Consider the following 17314-nt stretch of genomic DNA (forward strand, 5'->3'; position numbering starts at 1 on the left):
TACACAAGGTCTTAAATAAGACTACCCCAGACATAGGACAAGATTGCTGGTTGTGCCTAAACCCAAAAACCCCTTACTATGTCAGGGTAGGAACTCCCCTAAACTTAACTGAGCTCAGCAGGCCAGAACTTCAAGTCGATTCACTAGCAGAAGTAGTCCTTCAGAATAGAAGAGGTTTACATTTATTATTCTTAGAAGAAGATAGATTATGTATGGCTCTAGGTGAAACCTGTTGCGTCTATGCCAATAACTCTGGAATAATTAGAAAAAGGTTACAACTAGTACAGAGAAATTTAGATGCCAGGGAAAAACAGAGACTAAAATCAAATAACTGGTTTCATAGGATGTTCAATTGGTCATCATAGCTAACAACCCTTCTATCTGCTGTAGCTGAACCTTCTTGTTAACTTTTGGCTCATGTTTCCTCAATTTCTTGTTTACATATATAAGAAAGAAAATTAATTCTATTAGACTTTTAGTATTACAAAATAGAGACTATGAGCAAATTCCACATGAAGAATCAAGGATTTGATTTTCTGCTAAGGCCAGTGGGGAATGTGCTGGCTGGAAAATTACTGCTTGGCTATCGCCCATGGGAACATGGGTTATCACTCATGGGAACATAACATTCTAACAATAAGCTTTCTGCTTCTGTACCCCCACTTGCACAACCGACCTGTGGATTGACAGGTAGTGAATAGGAGAAATATAGACCTTTGTGTTTAAGACAGAATGAGGAATGGGATTTAGGGCTTAAAAACCCTGTACCTCTACATTTCGGGGCTGCTTAATTTGGGGGTCTGCGTACCCCTGGCAGACCCAGCTGGCTGAATAAAGAACATTATTTCCTGTAACTCACTGAGTTCTGGTGGTCCGTGTGTCTTTCCGGGACTGGTGGCTACAACAGTGGGAACAGAAATCCAAGATAATACATGTTGAAGGTTTGAGGAAGGGAAGGGGTTCCTTTCAGAATTCCAGGGCTGACTGCCTCAAGTTTGGATAGGGTCCTTGACCTGCCTTCAGAGGTCAGTTTTCAGGAATTAACCTGGAGTGAGAAATACAGTTCTGGAGGTAAGGAATAACCTGAGAGTAAATGTGCCAAAAAATTAAACATACATTATAATGTGGGGCCTAATTTATTAAATGGTTTTGTAAGATTTTCTTGAGGGTAAGCTGACAAATAAATTCTTCGTTACTTGAAATGTAATAATCAGGTAGAAAAGAAAGATTCCTTGAGGTCAAAGTGGAAGGACACCAGGAGGCTGGAAAGCAGGGGTTCTTTTAGAGCCCTTGAAACTATATGCAATACAGCGCATATAATAAACATTTCTCAGGGAAGAGGGTTCTGAGCTGTCATCAGCTTCTCAGAGAAGCAAAGGGACCCAAAAAGGTGCAGGATCCCTGCCCTACATCATGTCTTCAGGGACTCTGAGCAATAAACGCAGAAGTGCTGGGGAAGACCAGCAGTTTGCCAGTATGACATGTTTTAGAGGGCGCGGGAACTGCCTGGCTTAAGGGAGATGCTCCTTTGCCCTCACCGGATCCCTGGGGTCTACATTGCACAAGGTACGCTCCCGTCCCTTCTGCAGCGGGAGTTCAAGGCCTTTTTCTCCGATTCCGCCTCTTAGCGGGTTCAACCCAGGGCGTGGCAGGCTCAAATCTGTTCCCAGGCCCTGCAGCCGGTAACTAGCTGTGGCCACAACCGTGAGAACCCGCCCACCCAGACTCAGCGAGCGACGGCGTACCGTCGCCGAGCCGAACCCCGAGCGGTGCGCGCCCTCATTTTCCTGGCAGAGAGAGCGTGCTTCGTCATGTGTTCCATCCTACAAGACGTGCTGACGTCGCCGGAGGCCGGCAGTCGGTGCGGGAGCGGGTGGCGCGCGCCTGTTCGTTGGACACTACCTTGAGGGCGGGAGGCGCGCGGGGAGCGTAGCTGTGCGGGTCCTAGGGCGGCGGTCGCCGCCGCCGCCGCAGCGCCCCAGGAGGAGAGGGCCGAAGCGGCCAGACGAGCTGGGGATGGGGATGACCGGGCCCCGCACCTCTCCCGGGCGCGCGGGCGTCTCCGGGGGCGCACAGTGACGGCGGCGGCGCCACTGGCCCGGCAGCTCCGAGGCCGTTCGCCAGCCAACCCGCGGCCGGCGGCGGGCCGGGCCATGAGCAGCCAGGGCCGGGCCAGGCCTCGCTTGAGCCCGGCCCCGCGCAGCGGTCTCTCCCGTTTCCGCTCCGTCCACTCGGCATGAACGTCCGCCCGGGGACGGGGCCGCGGCTGCCCCAGCCCGGCGGCCCGAGGGGGCCTTCCGGACCGGCGGACCGACGGTGCTGATCCCGGCCGCCGCCAGCCTGCTGGCTGCCCCGGGGGCGCGGCCATGGAGGTGGTGGGCGACTTCGAGTACAGCAAGAGGGACCTCGTGGGACACGGGGCCTTCGCCGTGGTCTTCCGTGGGCGGCACCGCCAGGTGAGCCCCGCGGGCTGGGGCGAGGCCAGGGTGTGTGGCCTGCGGCGCCTCCGCCGTCCGCCCTCCGTTTTGCCCGCGCGGCCGCAGGCGGACTGGGGGGTCCTGCAGCTTGACGGAGCCGCGCGTGCGGAGGCCCCCTGACTTGGCTCGCAGAGGCCTGCCATTGTGCGCGCTGTCAGTGTTGCAGGGTTTGTTTTGGTTGGGCGAGGATTGTTTTGAGGCCGAAGCCGCTAGGCAGCGCACCACCTACCGACTCACTGCCCGGGCTCTGATTTAACCTCTTAGTCAAAGTGCCTGGTAACGAGTCTGCGGAGGGACGCACCCCTCTGGCCGCCCAAGCAAGGCTTTCACTTGAACGTACTCGAATTCTAGAGGACTACGCAGCTCCAGGCTCGGGCGTGGACCGAACTTTGTTTTTTTCCCTTACCCTGGGCGGCCAGGGCTCGGCAGGCACCTTTGAGGTCGATAATTGCAGACCCAGCGGAAAACGGGCTGGTTTCCCGTTCGCCCGAGGCTTTCTCAAACTCGGGGTGGTGGTGGTATCACATTTCCTAGCATTGGTTCCTCTACGTCCTGATGAGTCCGATACCATCTTCCTTTTTTTGGGGTTAGATAAGCGGGTTCCGAGTGGAAAAGATGTTGGATGCTCCATTTTCCAGTCTAAATAAATATGAAAGCAGGTTCAGCATTTTTTTTTTTTTAAGCTTTTACTATTTCGTAAATAGGGTCACGAGGTTTTAGAATTTAAAGAATTTGGAAAGTCACCTTGGGAGTGGAAATAATCATAAAAGGGTTTGGCAGTTCCGATTATTGCCAAGGGGCTGGTTTTGTTGCCTATCAGATAAAGTAATAAATACTACTGTTCATTATGGAAATAATTTGAAACTCAAAAATAGTTGAAAACACAGCCAAGCTATCACTTTTCTTTTAACCGTACCACCTTCCAGTTTATTATCCACATTTCACCATAACTTCTAAATAGTTGTAAAACTGTTCTTTTTTCACTTAATGCTAGTTACTATATGGTCTTTGTATTATTTTTTAGTGGCTGTCTTGTAGGACATTAGGTGTCAATGTTGTAATTTATGAAATCATTTTCCATTTGAAGATTCAGGTTCTTTTCCATTCCCCCCACCCCTCCTCCGCGGTGCTGTACATGAGTTTGCTAAAAACATCTTTATGCTTATAAGATTTTTTTTCTGTTGAATTATTTCCAAGGAATAATTTCCAGGAGTAACACTGTTTTTCCTTTTCAGAAAACTGATTGGGAGGTAGCTATTAAAAGTATTAATAAAAAGAACTTGTCAAAATCACAAATACTGCTTGGGAAGGAAATTAAAATCTTAAAGGTATGTTTATTTATGTGATATTTCATACTGGGTTAAAACTTATTTTAAATTAAATGACTACGTGATGAAGTCCTTTGCAATTTTGGTAGTTGCACCAAAGTTTGAGAATTTTCACCTGTTGCTCTTATTTTGCATGCTCAGTTTTTTAAAACTGAGTACTCAGAAGCTATTTTTAAAACTAGATGTTTGTTGCTTTTCCCAATACTAAGAGTCTATTAAAACCGATTTTAGATTCTTATAATTTCTTTTCTTCTTTCCCCTAGTTATTGTGTGATTGTTTGGGGGGATCCAGGCCTCTCTTACACGTTACTTTTTCTATTGATCCCTTTCACATTACAGTTAAGTTTTTTGGATGACTAGGGGAACTTGGGATCTTTTATCCTCTTAAGTTGAGGAAAGTTATTTTCCTTGGAAGTGGTCTTTTTAGATCATTTGTAAGCAATGTTATCCAAGTGAGATGCTTTGAGGAGAAAAAGGTTCTATGGTCAAATTTTGTTTATTAAATACTTCTTTGAGAGTTGCAAAGCACTTGACTCATTAAAGTCTGAAAAATTGCACAGTGAGGAAACCAGTTTAGAGTTTCTCAAGCTAATATGAACATGGAACCCTCATCTAACACTAGCTTTCATCAAAACTATTCTGTAGACAGCTCTTTGAGCTAAGAATTATACTTTGTTTTCTTTCAGGCAAATAATGTGCAGTTTTGGAATTTTATGCCTCTATTACTATTAGAAGTTGTATATTAAATTTAAAAGACCAGCAGAAAGTCTTGGTCATGCTTACTATGTCATTTGTTTTGTAAACAAGAGTACTTTCTTAAGTACCTTGAGTCTAAAAAATGATAGTGGTGAAAAAATGTTTAGGCTCCAGGTAAATTTTGATCAAGCATATTTGTTATTTTTTAGTAGATTGAATTGTTCTAACCTAGTAATAAAACTGCAATATGCTAGAAATAGTATATATGTATGTATATATGTATATACTTATATTTGTATATCGAAATATATTTATATTATCAGAATAAATACAAGTATTTTGAATTCTTAATTTCCTTAACAGGAACTTCAGCATGAAAATATTGTAGCACTCTATGATGTTCAGGTAACTTATTTTGGATTTTTTAAAAAAACTTGCATGTTTATTAATAAAGAACTTACATTTTTTTATTTCATAGAAATTTAAGTGCATCTTAATAGAAATAGAAAATTGCCTTATTGTTGAAAATATATATAGCTTGAGTTATATGTTTATTAAGAAATTGTTTAAAATAGCATAGAGCACTGGGATAAAATAAACAATATGCTGCACATGTAACCTCTTTAACAAATGATAATATACTACAGGAGTAGTGTTATTTTATAGGTCAAATAGAGGAATATTGATACCAGATCTAGCATATCCATGATAAATGTAGAAAGAGCTATTATGGACTAATAAAAAATTAGGTAGAGCTTTTTTTCTTATGGTAAAAGCAACATTTGCTAATTGTAGAGATATTAGAAAATAAACTAAAAACAAGGAAATCATGCATATTCATATCTCAGATTATCCCCATGGCATACAGTAGATACACATTATATTTGGAGGTGGGAAGGCTGTTCTAAAATTATCTTAAGTTGCCTTCTGAAGTCAAGGCAGTATTTCTATATAGTCAAAATTCCTCTTGGAAATTCTTTTAAAAAGCTCCACTTTGGAGAATATTACTTTTTATTTGGGTGGTGCGGGGGTGAAGTAACAGAGCTAGTAATTGGCTTATATTTAGAGGCCATATTGTATTTACAAAAAATCCTCTTTTTAATACCAGAATCACACTTGGTTTGTGTGGTTTGTGTGAGAGCCCCAGGGACCTGAAATCTATTGAGGGAACAGCAGATAAAGCTTTTCCCTCTACTCTCATTCCAAAGCAGGCCAGGCTACTTGATTTACATTATTTTGTTCTTTTGTTTTGCTTAGTCTGGACAGTTGAATTCCAGTAAATGGATATGTTATGTGATTCTGCTATTATGTCTAGCTAAAAATCTTTTTTGTATGCACTTGGATTACTCAAATTCATTCATTTTGTAAGGTTTTGAGTGCTACTATGTGGCAAGCATTGTTCTAACTGCTAGGAATAAAGTAGTAAGTAAAAGAAAGTCCTTGCTTCTGTGTACTTCATTTTAGTGGGGTGAGGAAAAAATGGACTGTTCTAAATGTACTTTTTTCTTGTTTTTCTCCTGTACTTTTTTCTTTAGTCATTTTTCTTGTCATATCACATCACCAAGTGTATAAACCCATGTTATAAGATGTTTAGGTTTTACTTGTTATAGAAAAGTACAGTGAGGATAATATATATCTGCTGAATATATCTGATTATTTCTTTTAAGTTCAGTTCCTAGAATTGGAATTAGCAGAGCAAATAGCATGCACAGTTTTAAAGTTTTCTGATTGTACAGTTTAATTGCTCTCCAAAAAAATTGCAAAGCACTGTTGAAACAAAGGGGGAAAAAAGTTTAAAGCCAAAACTAAATTTATCTCACAATCTCTAGCTGAAAGGTTAATTCTTCTCAGAGCCCTTTGTGTAGTTTGTCTTAGTCTCTGTTGATAGAGGGCACCAAGAAATACAAGTCAGTGCCTAGTACAAAAAATGTTAAATAATATTAGCTCTTAATTTCCCATTTTTTGAGATGTACAAAAATTTAATTGCAGAGTAGGTTTTGTTTTTTGAATAGAGAGGATACTTAGATTTTGTCTATCAGAATGAAAAATATTTTTATTTTTTTAAAAGTAGTTTTTATTTTTCAATTACAGTTGACATACAATATTATTAGTTTGAGGTGTACAACATAGTGATTAGACATTTATATAACTTACAAAGTGATTACCAAAATCTAGTACCCATCTGTCACCATACATAGTTATTACAGTATTATTGGTTATATTCCTTATGCTGTACTTTACATTCCCATGTTTATTTCTGTAACTACCAATTTATACTTCTTAATCCCTTCCCTCTTTTCATCCATTCCCCTTCATCCTCTCCCATCTGGCAGTCATCAAAATGTTCTCTGTATCTACGAGTTTCTTTCTGTTTTGTTTATTTTGTTATTTATATTCCACATATAAGTGATACCTGTGGCATTTGTCTTTCTCTGTCTAACTTACTCCACACAGCACAATACCCTCTAGGTCCATCCATGTTTTTATAGATGGCAAGATTTCATTCTTTTTTTATGGCTACTTCATTGTATATATTTACCACCTCTTTGTTATCCATTCATCCACTGATAGATACCCAGGTTGCCTCTATATCTTGGTTCTTGTAAATAATGCTGCCATGAATGTATGAATGCATATCTTTTTGAATTAAGTGTTTTGAGTTTCTTTGGATAAATATCCAGAGTAGAATTGCAGGGTACTTCTTTCTCTCTCATTATAGCCTTTGTTTTAAAGTCTATTTTGTCTGGGACAATTACTGATACCCCAGCTTTTTTTTTTCATTTCCATATTCATAAAATATCTTTTTCCATTGCTTTACTTCGAGTCTGTGTGTATCTTTTGATCTGAAGAGAGACTCTTGTAGGCAGCATATGTAGCGGGCCCTGTTTTCTCATCTCTCCAGCCATCCTTTGTCTTTTGATTAAAGAATTTAATCCACTTACATTTAAAGTAATTGTTGATAGATACATAGTTATTGCTATTTTATTATTCATATTTTTGATCTTTTTTTTTCTTATTTTTATAAAAGAAGTCCCATTTAACATTTCTTAAAATACTGTTTTGGTGGTGATAAAATCTTTTAGCTATTTCTTGTCTGGAAGCTCTTTATTTGTCCTTCGGTTCTAAGGGATAGCTTTGCTGGGTAGATTAATATTGGTTTTGGTCCTTGCTTTTTATCACTTTGAATATTTCATTCTGATCCCTTCTGGCCTACAAAGTTTCTGTTGGGAAATCAGCTGACAGTCTTATGGAGCTCCCTTATAGGTAACTGTTTTTCTCTTACTGCCTTTAAGATTCTCTTTGTTTTTCACCTTTGGCATTTGGTGTGTCCTGGTGTGTGCCTCTTTGGGTTCCTCTTGTTTGGGACTCTGCACTTCTTGGGTTGGTATGTATTTCCTTCACCAGGTTAGGGAAATTTTCCATCATTATTTCTTCAAATAGGTTTTCCAATCCTTGTTCTCTCTTCTTGTGGTACCCCTGTGATGCGAATGTTGGTACACTTGATGTTGTCTCAGAGGTCCCTTAAACTATCCTCATTTTATAAAATTCATTTTTCTTTTTGCTGTTCTGATTGGATATTTTCTGCTGCCTTATCTTCCAAATCAGAGATTTGATCCTCTGCTTCTTCTATCTACTGTTGATTCCTTCAAGTTATCCTTCATTTTAGTTAGTATATTCTTCATTTCTGACTGGTTCTTTTTTATGATTTTCTATTTTTCTTTTTCCTGTCTCTTTGTTGAGGTTTTCACTGAGATAATCTATTTTTTCCTTAAGTTCATTGAGCATCCTTATAACCAGTGTTTTGAATTCTGCATTTGGTAGATTGCTTGTCTCCATTTTATTTAGTGGGTTTTGTTTGTTTGTTTGTTTTGTTTTGTCCTGTTCTTTCATTTGGGACATGTTTCTTTGTCTACTCATTTCGTCTGCCTCCCCTTTTTTGTTTCTGTGTATATGCAGAACTACTGTGTCTCCTGGTCTTAGAAGAGTGGTCTTATGTAGTAGGTGTTCTGTGGGGGCTCAGTGGCACAGTCTTTCTGGTCACCTGAGCAGGGTGTTCCAGGTGTGTCCCTTATGTGGGTTGTTTGTGCCCTCCAGTTGTACTTGAACCTTGGTTGCTGTTTGCATGTCAGTGGGCGAGACTGACCCTCAGGCTGATTGGTTGTGAGGACTAGCTGTGACTACAGTGGAGGACCTGTTGTGCAGGGGCTGACCCTACATAGCAAGATTCGCTTTAGTGGGGCTCTGGTGCCTGCCCAGTTTGCTCTCTGGGTGTATCGTTTGTGGTGGTGGTTGGGTGGTGCTCTTAAAACCTGATTGCACCCTTTTGAGATGTTTCTTATTTTTCTGCATTAGAAACTGCTGCAGAGAAAGCTGTGTACATGCATCTTTGCTTATTTGTATGAAGGTTTCTATAGAATAAATTTTTTGACATGGAATTGCTTAGTTACCATGTTGCCTTCCAGAAGGTTGTGCCAATGTATTTTGACAAATAATGACGTATGGTTTTTTTTTTTTCTTTTCTTGACAGTCTCGTAGGAGGAAAATAAGATATTTTAAGTTTTATTTTTTATTTCATTAATCGTTAGTGCACTGACCATCTTCAAGTTTTATTTGCCTTTTTGTATTTCTGTGACTTTTCTGTTGCTATTCTGCGATGCTTCTTTTGTGTTCATTTTTCTTACTGACTTCTTTGTGATTAGTATTTCTTGAGACAGTTAATGAGATGTACAGGAATATAGTGGTGAACAAAATAGAAATGGTTCTTGCCCTTGTGGAACTTACAGTAGTATAATTGGGGAAGATAACATGAAGCAAATATTTAACTAATTCGAAGTGTGCACAGTGCTGTAAGGGAGAAGTATGGGAGAGACTTGGAGGAAACATAGGGGTTAGGGGAGTAGGGCAACTCTTTTTGTGCAGCTAGGGAAGACCATCTGAATAAAGGATATTTAAACAGACTTGATGGAAGAGTGAAAGAAGGCTAGGCTCTGGTAGGTAAGAGAAGAGCAAGTAAGCTTCCCAAGCAGTTGAGGCCTTCTGTGAAGATCAGACAGGAAAGATCAGAGTTTGAGGAACTGGAAGAAGGCCAGTGTGATGGGAGTACGGGAGTGAGGGAGAGAGTGGGGTTAGATGATGCTGGAGAGGTTTGCATGGTCCACCTGAGGTCTTTATTCTAAGGACAATGCAAAGCCATCGAAGAGTTTTGAAAGTGGAAGAGTGATTTCATGTCTGTTTTTAGAAAGATACATATCTTTGAACATTCTGGGCATGAGATAAGTATTGTCAGTTAGGAGTACTTAACTTCATGATTGTCAATGATATGGATAAATATCCACTTGGGAATTTTTAGAATAGTGAGAAAAAGATGATTCATTTAGTAGATGGTGCTGGCAAAACTGAGACATCTGAGAAAAATAAAGTTGGATCCCTATTTTCATCATTTTCCAAAATAATTTCCAAATGAATTAAAGGCTTACATGTACAAAGTAAACAATCTTAGAATAATATTTAGATGACTATATGTAGTCCAAGAGATAGATATTTTAAATCAGGAAACTCAGAAGCTATTTTATGGCAAATAAATACCATGAACAAATTGACAGCCATAAAAATGAACAAACTTGATATATGTCATAACATATGAATCTCAAACATTATATTCAGAAAAAGAAGCCACTATATTCAGTTACTATATGATTCTATTTTTGTGACTTTAAGAAGAGACAGCTTAGCTAGGGTGATAGAAATCAGGGAAAGCAGAACATAGGTTGCCTCTTGGTAGCTGCGATTTATGGCAAAGGGTCATGATGGAACTATCTGGGTTTGTATTTTGATTATAAGGGTAGTTACATGGTTGTATACATTTGTCACAACTCAGTGAATTGTACATTTAAATCTGTGCATTTTAGCGTATGTAAATTATACCATAATAAAATGCAAAAAATTACAATTGACAAATAATATAACAAAATATTTACAACACAACAGATAACATAATATCTAAAACATATAAACCCGGAGGTGGCTCCATAGTGTAGTGATTAGCACTTCTGCTTTATGTGCAGAAAGTCCTGGGCTCATGCCCCAGGTGGAACCAAGGACCATACCCCAGGTGCGCCAGGCCCCCAGAGTGTGCCAAGCCCCGCCTAGTGCGCCGGGGGTGTCAGGCGCCAGGTGTGCCGTGAGTGTGTAGGAGGAGACGCCATGCCTTCAGAGATCTAGTTATTAAGGGGAAATGGCAACATCCATAGTTCAGGGGTAAAAGTGAGGGAGGGGAGGGAATCAAAAAGGGGAAAAAATAAAACATGTAAATCCTCTTACAAATTGATAAGGAAAAGGCAACCCAAAGAGAAAGTAAGCAAAGGACATAAATGGCTGGTTATCATAAGAGAAATCAAAATGGCTAATAAATATATGAAATGATATTCATGAACAAGTAGGGAAATATAAATTAAAGTAACAGTAAGATGTCACTTCTCTCCCTGTTTGCAAAATTGAAAAGTGCAATAATTCTAAGTGGTAGAATTGAGGAGGAGGTGTAAAATATTCTCATGTATCCCTTGCAGAAATGTGTATTAGAGTATTTTGGAATGCTGTCTGGCAATAATTTGCTTCCATACCCTGAAGAATATTTAAAATAACACATAGCAATCAAAGTAATCCTAGTAATGCAAGTCAGAGCATGTTGCTCCTCTGCTCAGACTCCTGTTGTGGCTCCCCATTTCCTTAAGTAGAAGCCAAACCGTTATCTCCAACTCCATCTCCTCTGCACCGTGCTGCTTCTGCTCCATCCACTTGGGCCTCCTTGTGGTTCCTGACGCACTCTATACTATAGTCCATTGCTCCCTTTTTCCTTTTGTCTGGGATCTTCCTCTTCCAAGTGCAGATGTATCTATAGCTCTGTAGAATATGCAGATATAGTCCGAACCTTCTTTAGGTTTTTACTCAAACATTGTTTTCATTGAAGCTTTCTTTAGCCACTCTAAATAAAATTGCAGCCCCTTCACCCACACAATCCTCCTTCCCTACTTTTTTTTTTAAAGCACTTTATAACCTTCTAACATACTCTATATACTTGTTTGTTGTCTTTCACCTGAACTGTCTCTTAGAATGTAAGCTTTAAGAGAACAGGGCATTTAACTCTTTTGGTTTATTGCTATATCCTCAATGCCTAGGATAATGTCTTATATATATAGCAGGTAGTTAAAAAATATTTGAATGAAGAGAAATACCTGTTGACGTTAGGAGAAATACATACCCTTTTTACTAAGCAACCCAGATTCCTGGCATCTATCTCATAGCCATAGAAGCATGAGAATTGAGATATCTGGTCACTGTAGCATTGCTTACAGTGGGCAAAACTGAAAAGAAGTTGATGCTTCTTAGTAAAAGAATGATTCAATAAGCAGTGAAATAATCAGTTATTAAAAAGTTACATATATACAGTTGACCGGGAGGGATTTCCATGATGTATTATTGAGTGAGGAAAGCAAAATTCAGACATTTCTTTATTATATCCCATTTTTTTCAAAATAAAATGTATGTGTGTTTAACTTATGATTGTATGAGCAGGAAAAGGGTATGGAAGGATACATACCTGGACAGATTGGCCAGATGTAAACATTGGCCTCTTGGAGAGGTGAAGAGAAGCAAAAAGGTGGAAATGGATTATATTAAAATAAAAAAAACTCAGCAAGTACATGCTTCCTTTGGGTATGAGCGTGTGTATAGATGCATGAAAGCATGATTGCTAATGTTAATATGGCTTTCTTTCAGATGGTGAGATAAAGTTGATTTTTAAAACTTCCTTCAAATTTTATGTATCTTAAGTTTTTGCAATAAGAATTTTTAATAAGAAATAAAGTAATTTTCTTTTTTGCGGGGGGTGGGAAGAGTGCCCACTTTTGCTTTCTTTCTATAATCATTGGGTAATTTTCTGATTATGAATTAGCGTTGCTGATACTTTTATGCCAGTAAGGGAGTACATATATCTGAGTCTTATACTTAACCGTTGTAGTTAGAGAAAGGAATATTCTCCATTATAAATTAATTGGCATAGGAGTTTATTTGAATACATAAAACACCGGCTACTCTGTGGAGAATGGGCAGGAGTGGATTTGGGGCCACCATGTAGGAAGTGTTTGGGTGGGTGATGGTACCAGTGGAAATGGAGAGGCCTGGACAGATTGGCGAGATGTTTAGAAGACTGAGTTTATAAACTCTGATACTTAGGCTATGGGAAGTCAAAAAGTGCAAGTCAGAGTTGATATCTCTTTGTACTGAAATGATTTCTCCAGTTTTTTTCTCTTTCTTTTTGGTTTTATTTTAGCCCCTTTTTGATAGAAGGAAGTTCTTACATAGTGAAATTTATCTGCTCTTTCATAACCTCTAGGTTTCATGTCATGTTAGGGATTCTCCATCTTGAGATTATAAAAATGATCCCCCATGTTTTCTTATAGTATTTATGGTTTAATTTTTTTATATTTACATGTTTGATCTCTGGAATTTATTTATGTGCAAAAGAGTGATAGAGTGAATTCACTAATTTTCCAGAAAATTATCCCAAACTTTTACCTGTTTTTGACTATTACTGTAAAAGAGGATTATATCTTCTGTAGGACTGTTAAAAAGAGTTAGGACTTAAGCAATTTGAAGAATTATGGGTAAATCAGGTTCAGATTAGGTGGGTACTTAGTTATCAATTTATGTTTTTTCCCAGTACTACCAGGCAATTAACCTAATTCTGACACTACGTACCTGGAGTTAGTAGCATCAGATCACACAGGTTAAGGGCCCAGTCCCACAAGACTGCCACTGCATTCCTTTGAGACACTGATTGAAAGTTCAGGTTGTTACCGGCAGTATCTGCTAAAGCTAGGCCTGCACATACCCTGTGATCCAGAAATTCCTGCTTCTGACCAACTTGCATTAAGGAGGTTCCCAGGACCATCTCTTTGGGTTCAATTAATTTGCTAGAGCAGCTGACAGAACTCAGAGAAACATATTATTTACGAGATTACCCATTTACTATAAAAGGATGTAACTCAGGAACTGCCAGATGGAAGAGATGCATAGGGCAAGGTATGCTTGCTCTTTGGGCATGCCGCTCTCATTGGTCCTTCGTATGTTCACCAAACCTGAAAGCTCTTGGAAGCCTCTTCTTTTGGGCATTTATGGAGGCTTTATCATATAGGCACTGTTGATTAAATCATTGGCCATTGGTGATTGGACTCAATCTCTAGCCTTCTCTGCTTTCCATAGTCAGGGGTGGGATTGAAAGTTCTAACCCTCTAATCTTGAGGTTGGTTCAGGCAACCAGCTTACCCCCTTCCTCCCCTCCCCCTGTCCTTAGCTTTTCAAAACTTGTTATTAACATAATAAAAGACTTTTATTGCTCTCATCTCTTAGGAAATTCCTTTTAGGAGCCCTGTGCCAGGAACAGCTTTGTGGACCAAATACATATTTCTTATTATAAATAACAACATCACAAAAGTTTTGAATATTTTTGAAACCTTTAGTGTAGTTAGTATTATTAAGATGCAGGTTAAGGAAAAGGGTTTTATACAAACCTATATTGGTTTGTGTCAGGTCAGTAAGCAAGAACTGGCTTTCGTACATTGTATTTTGCATCATCTAAGAGGAAGAGTCCTGGATGGAAATAAGGAAAACTGAGTACTGTTTTTATATCAAACTCAATTTAGGATGTTGAGCAAACCACTTCTTTTTCATTTTTAATATCACCCCCTAAGAAAAGTGGGGATAGCAATCCAACCTTGTTTACTCATAGGATGCTATGAGGCTGTCTATAGTACCAGGTAACCCCAAGGGGACTGCTAAAATGGTGTTTCTTTCCTTTTTTCCTATGAGGTGACCCATAGGAGTCACATGAGGTGTAGAGAATGAATTAGGAAAAGTAGAAAAATGTGAGGTATGGGTCTTAGGAGCCACAAATATTTCTTTGAATCCTTCTCTTGCCATTTATTCGCTGTTTAATTTTTACTTTATAGTTCTCCACTTCTGTATCTTTGAGTTCTGTTGGAGAAAACCATCTGCTCAAGCTACCAAACTTTTAAAATTCACTTTATCGTTATTATTTTTTAAATTACAAAAATAATAGGCCCTCAGTGGGAATATGATTCAAGTGGTCTAGCAATATATAAAATATAAGAGATATCCTCTTCTCATACCTCTTTTTTGCTTTTCCGGAGGAAACCACTGTTGTGTTCCCCCCACCCCAATGCCTCCTGGAATTAAGAAGCTAGGTAGAAGCAATAAATATACCTTGTTGTTGTGGTTTCTCCTTCAGTTTTCCTTCTTTCACTGTTCCTCCTTGTTGAAATTGGTCTTAAAAGAGATAATCATTAGGAGAGGAATTTCTGGTTCATGGGGTATGCTGGCCCAGCTTTAGTAAATACTGCCAGTATATCGGTTTACATTCCCACCAAGTGATTGATAGTTCCAATTTTTTCACATCTTTGCCAAAACTTGACAATGTTAGTCATTCTGGTGAAGTATCTTATTATGATTTTAATTAGTGTTTTCCTCATGACTGCTGATTTGAACATCTTTTGTAAGTTTATTGGTCATTTAAATGTCTTCTTTTTGAAATTCCTCTGTATGTCTCTTGCCTGTTTTTCTGTTGGGTTGTCTTTTTGTTATTAATTTGTTGAGAGCTCTTTATGTATTGTGGATATGAGTTCTTTGTCAGATATATGTGTCGTAAATGACTTACCCATGCTGTGACTTGCCTTTTACTATCTTAATGGTTTATTTTGATGAACAGAAATTCTTAACTTTAATGTAGTCCAGTTTGTTTCTTTTGTATTTAGTGCCTTTGTGTCATACTTAAGAAAACGTTGCCTATACCAGGATCATGAAGATATTCTCTTATGTTTTTTTTCCCCAGAGCCATTATTTTATCTTTCACATTTAACTTTGTAATCTACCTGGAAATGATTTTTGTGTGTGGCATAGGGTAGATTCAAGATTCATTTACTTTTACAAATGGATAGCCAATTGATCCATTTACTGACCAGGCCCTTTTGTACTGTAGTGCCTGTTTTGTCACAAATTAGTAACCACATATGTGTGAGCCTGTTTCTAGGATCTCTTTTCTGTCTCCTTAGCCTTTACCTAGCTGTTTTTCTTACTGTAGTTTTATAGTAAGTCTTGCTACCTAGTAGTATAAGTTTTCCAAGTTTTTTTTTCTAGATTATATTTAGTTATTCTTGGCCTTTTGCATTTCCATATAATTTTAGAATTAGCTTGTCATTTTCCACACATGCACAAAACCTTCTTGGATTTTGATTTGGATTACACTGAAATTTAGGAAGAATTTCTTTGTGGAAAAGTTTTAAATTATAATTCAGTTTCTTTAATGGATATGGGCCTTTTTAAATTTTCTATTTCTTGTCAGTTTTAATAAGTTGTGTTTTTCCTCAAATTGTTTTTCAGTTTGTTCATTTCATCTAAATCTTGGGATATTAGCATAAAGTCGTTCATAATAATATCCTTTTTTTTCTTTTTGGAGATTTGGTTTTTAACTCGGTTGTTAAGGAGTTTGAGTAGGGAAATGATACAATGAAATTCATTACGTTTAATTTTGTTGATGGACGCACTGGGGAGTAGTTGAGGATTTCTTATTATTAGGAAAGGAGGGTAAATACGTGTTCAGCTTTGAAAAACCCTCGGTGGTGTGGCTCACAGGTTATACTGGCCTTATTTCTCAGCCTTTCTGACCTGACAAGTATCTCTTTAAGTTCTTTCCTGGTGCCATTTGAGTTTCAATTTGTTTATAGGTAATTTGATTGGTTTTGTTTAAGACAGTGGACATCATTTCTCTTTCCATCTTATTATGAGTAAATAATTGATTAGGGAAAACTAAGTGGTTGTGTATACTCCCCAAATTCCAAACACGAAAATAGGAATTTGACTTCTTCATGTTGAATGAACAGAAGTTCTTTATGTCTGTTTAGCCTCTCCTTAGAAATTCCTCGCTCTTTTTTCTCTTCAGTAGTTAGAATATGGTGCTATTATATGATTAAATAATGCTGATTCGAGATGATATTTTTGCACTTTATACTTAAGAAATTTTTTGATTTACATGTTTAATGATTTCTTAGCACTTTTAGGGATGATACAGTAGTTCAGTCTGCATTTGATCAGGTTTTGTGATTAAGACAAGTTAATTTCACTTTTAGAAATGTATTTTTGTTTTTATTTATGATAAAAGAAAATAAGTATTTATCTCTTACATACTTGTTCTCCTAGCTTGCTGGGAGCTGACTGTTCTCTCCCTCCTTTCTGATTTCTCATGGAGTGCTACTGCTAGGGAAGCCAGGCATTTGTTTTAGTCTTGCATCCTGGCTCTTAATTCTGTGATTCGGCTTGGGCAGGACTGTGGCTCCTTGCTCCTTAACAGAGAACTATAGTCATCACCATTCTTCTTAACCTCTACATACCTTTGGGAGGCAGGGGTCAAAGAACTGGGCATGATGTATTTTAATTTTTTATCTAGTCCTCTGGAGAAATAAGTGAAGTAAATCATCCTAAGTCACTGAGTTTCTTGCAGGACATAATTTGATTCAGGTCTTGACTATGGCATTCAGACGCTTGGTGAACATGGTGAAACCACTCTGTGGCAGCCTCGTGTTGCTCATTGCACAGAAGTGTTCTAACTACCTGTTGTTAGGCACCAGTTTTTATTTCTAATCTGTGTGAACTGATACTTTTATAAAATCCAATAAAAATGAATTATTATGAAAATGAAATAAAAAGTACCTCCAAACAGACATCTAAAGTTTTTATTATTAG

General features: G+C 38.5%; 1 protein-coding gene across 2 annotated transcripts in view; it reads left to right on the forward strand.

The window, feature by feature from the left end:
* The first annotated feature begins 1862 nt into the window (after positions 1-1862).
* ULK2 (unc-51 like autophagy activating kinase 2) overlaps positions 1863-17314 on the forward strand; it is a 94080-nt gene continuing 78628 nt past the window's right edge. The window contains exons 1-3 of one of the 2 annotated variants that reach the window (XM_006908416.3): positions 1863-2456; positions 3713-3805; positions 4865-4906. In XM_006908416.3, coding sequence (XP_006908478.1) covers positions 2367-2456; positions 3713-3805; positions 4865-4906 — 225 coding nt within the window. In that variant the 5' untranslated portion in view covers positions 1863-2366. The remainder of the gene's footprint in view (positions 2457-3712; positions 3806-4864; positions 4907-17314) is intronic. The other variant, XM_025044363.1, reaches the window with a different exon arrangement.

The sequence above is a fragment of the Pteropus alecto genome, unplaced genomic scaffold, assembly GCF_000325575.1.
Source record: "Pteropus alecto unplaced genomic scaffold, ASM32557v1 scaffold52, whole genome shotgun sequence".
In the NCBI taxonomy this organism is placed as follows: Eukaryota; Metazoa; Chordata; class Mammalia; order Chiroptera; family Pteropodidae; genus Pteropus; species Pteropus alecto.